Source organism: Pygoscelis adeliae, unplaced genomic scaffold (genome assembly GCF_000699105.1).
Source record: "Pygoscelis adeliae isolate BGI_AS28 unplaced genomic scaffold, ASM69910v1 Scaffold52, whole genome shotgun sequence".
NCBI classification, from domain to species: Eukaryota; Metazoa; Chordata; class Aves; order Sphenisciformes; family Spheniscidae; genus Pygoscelis; species Pygoscelis adeliae.
The window spans coordinates 370,111-373,235 of NW_008824285.1; the positions used below are offsets into that span (position 1 = coordinate 370,111).

Consider the following 3,125-nt stretch of genomic DNA (forward strand, 5'->3'; position numbering starts at 1 on the left):
GCAGAGGTGCCCAGTGTCACCTCCTGGTGCTGGGGAAGTCCCAGCTCCCGCATGGAGCCTGCGGGGTCCGGCTGCAGCCCCAGGGACCGGGGTGCCAGGGGTCTCCCCTGCCAGGATCCTCCCTTGGCACATTTTGCTTTCAATACCCAGCAAAGATGAAATCACTAAATAAAGAGAAAAATGCAGCTCTCGGTAACTGTTTCCATTTTAGAGCATCGGTTTGGTGGCTCTGATGGCTCTTGCGGGGCTGGTCTCTGATCCTTGCAGCTGACCCCAAGCACAAGCAGGTCCTGCGTGTCCCGCAGCACCCCCATGGCCTCATCGTCCCTGGGGTACCCTCAGTGACCCGCTGAGGGGACACAGTCCAACACCAGCCCAGGAGCTGCTCTTTAGCCCCCCAAGAGCCACCGTGTCAAGGAATAACTTTCCAAACCACAGGCAAACCCTGGGCAGGGGGTGAAGGGGGGCTGTCCCAGGGAATGGGGGCCCCCAGGTCTCTGCCTGTCCCACTCACAGGGCTGGTGTCCTTGTCTCCAATCAAGCTAAAGTTTGCTCAAGCAGAGCTGCTTCTGCCTTCAAGCTTAATTGTTTGCTGTAGGTCCTCCTGGGGTGTGTGCCGTGATGAGGAGGGGGTGGTGGGTGCATTGGTGCCAGCTGGGGGAGCCACCTGCCCTCCTGAAGCACCTGCGCTGCATTCCCAAACTGCACCTCCCTCAGGGTCCCCCTTTTCTTTAATAGCAGCAGGTGCCAGATGTTGGTGTTCCTTCCTCTCCCAGTGCTGCTCTTCCTGGCTGGGTATGGGCTGCTGGGCAGTGTGTGGGGAGGGACATGGTCCCCTGGGGCTGCTGCTGTGTGTGGGGCAGCACAAACTGGGGCACCTCTGGCACCCCAGTTCCTGTGCTGGGTTGTGCTGCTGGATTAAACACCAATGCTGGCAAAGGGCTTGATGCTTGTGTGGCATTTAGGGGCCTCCACGTGCTCTCTCTGGATTAAATGCTTCCCTGAGGCTTTAGCTGCTCTGGTTAGCCAACACTGCTCTGTGCTGGGAGGATGCACTGACTGTCCTCTGCTACCTTTACTTATGGCGCTCCCCTGCTGCAGGGAGGCTGCTCGTCCTCTTAGAGCTGGTTTTGTCTGTAAATGCATTTAACTGGCTTTTTCTTTCCCCAGGGGATGCCGAAGTGGCTAGGTGGTTTTTTAGTCTTCGCTTAGCAATGCTATCCTGCCCAGGGGAGGCTGGTCCAGCTGCCATCCTGGTGTGAGCTGCCTGCATGCTGCTGTCCTGGCTCTGGGCTTTTGGGACTGGAGAGTTTGCTCTCAGTGCTCCTAAGTCATGTTTCGTCTGTGTGTTTCTGCTGCAGAGCAGCCGAACACTGTTTCTTCTGGTGTTTGTTCCACAGGAGCAGGTTCCTGCTGCCAGTGTTGGATCTGCTGTGGAGGATGAGCAGCTCTTCTCCCTTCTCCAGGTTGCTGTCAGAGGAGAGGCCTGTTGCTGCCCTGTGGGGTATGGAGCTGCGCGCCCTGGGCTGGCTTGGTGGGACCTGGTGGCAGGAGTGAGTGGGGGGACAGTGGCTGTGCCCTGCAGGCACCCAGGGTGGGTGTGCACGGGGTGTGTTTCCCCCTTTCTCATGGTGTGTGCACCCAGGAAGGCCTCCCCTTTGCTTTTGGCTCGCCTGAGGCTTGCACAGGGGGAGCAGCACATGCGTGCACAGATGATGCTGTGTCCCTGCAGGCTGCCAGCTGAACACGGGCACCCGGAGCTTCATGGTGCAGGAGGACGATGACTTCTTGGAGCACCTGGTCCTGCTGAGAACGGTGAGATCTGAGGCTTGCCGAAGAGCCCGTCGGAGCAAGCCTGTACCCCAGCAGCGGGGCCAGCTGATGGCCAGGCTCCCTGCCACAGGGTCTCTGCTTGGCTCTGCAGATCTGCCTGGGGGCCGAGGCCAGGGATGAGCTGCACGTGGTGGCCGTTGATTCAAAAAACACATATGGAGACCACATGCCCATCGCGGCGCTGCGGACCTCAGTGCTCCCCATGGTAAGGGCAGCCAAACACCTGGGGTGCAGCCCCTGGCTGCGGGGTGAAAATTTCACGCTGGGAGCCTGGTCTCCACTGAGCCGTGGTCGAGGCTCTGGGCAATGCTGGGGGCTCCTTCCCGCCCTGGCCATGTCCATCTGACTGCCCGCAAGCCCCTGCCTGGTGCAGAGGAGTTGCTTGCCCTGTGATGGTGCTGCAGGGATTAACATGGGCTGCTGCCCACCTAGGCTGGGCTCGGGGGGGTGGGCTCTGAGCTCTGACTTTGCAGATCAGCCTCAAAGGTCTGGAGCTGGTCCCTCCTGTCACCTTCGTGCTCAAGTGTGGAGCTGGACCAGTCTATCTCAGCGGGCAGCATGTCACCCGTGAGTGCGCCGGGCTGCAGGGCCAGGGCAAGCGCGTGGGCTGGGGGCTGCACTGGGGATGCTCCTGGGTTCCACGGTGGCTTTAGTGGCAGCTGGTGCCCTCAACAGGGCGGCTTCACCCCGGGGATGGAGGGATTGCTGGTCTGCGGGGAGGGATTAGTGCTTGTTTGCGTTCGTGGGCTCAACACAGTGGTCAGTGCCGGCTCTCCGCTCTGCCTTTGGTGCCGCGGGGTGGGACGGTGTCCGTGTTCCCACTCCCAGCGTGGGGTGGGGGTGCTGGGTGTGTTTGCAGCTGGGGGGGGTTTGCCTCCCCTCAGCGGGTCAGGGCCACCTGTTCCTGCTGCAGCCCTGCATCTCCTCTTCTCAGTGGAAGATGATGCCAAGTATGAAGGCCACGAGGAAGAGCTCTTGGAGGAAGACGCAGGTGATGAGGATGATGCTAGAGCATCATAGAATAGCTGCAGCTCGGAGAAGACTCTGTGGCCCTGGGAGTGGAGCTGGCGTGACGGTGATGGTGGGGACACCCTGTGCCGGGATGGTCCTTGAATGGGACGGGTCCTTGCAGGGGGACACAAACTGTCTGGGCTTTGGATATCATCCCTTGTCTCCTCTCCCTGCCCTCTCTGTTCCTACTGTGCTCCCAGAAATGCTCTTTTTTTCCCTCTTTTATTGCAATAACAATGGGAAAGTGCAAACCCCCTGGAGTTAGTCTGGACTGTGCTCTG

At 59.9% G+C, this 3,125-nt stretch overlaps 1 protein-coding gene across 1 annotated transcript in view; it reads left to right on the forward strand.

Annotated features, from left to right (window-relative positions):
- ADRB3 (adrenoceptor beta 3) overlaps nt 1-2,853 on the forward strand; it is a gene marked incomplete at its 5' end in the record, with an annotated part of 7,023 nt that extends 4,170 nt beyond the window's left edge. Inside the window, 5 exons of the mRNA XM_009318622.1 lie at nt 1,401-1,534; nt 1,733-1,815; nt 1,925-2,038; nt 2,307-2,400; nt 2,747-2,853. Of these exons, the coding sequence (XP_009316897.1) occupies nt 1,401-1,534; nt 1,733-1,815; nt 1,925-2,038; nt 2,307-2,400; nt 2,747-2,853 (532 nt within the window). The remainder of the gene's footprint in view (nt 1-1,400; nt 1,535-1,732; nt 1,816-1,924; nt 2,039-2,306; nt 2,401-2,746) is intronic.
- Nucleotides 2,854-3,125: the final 272 nt, after the last annotated feature.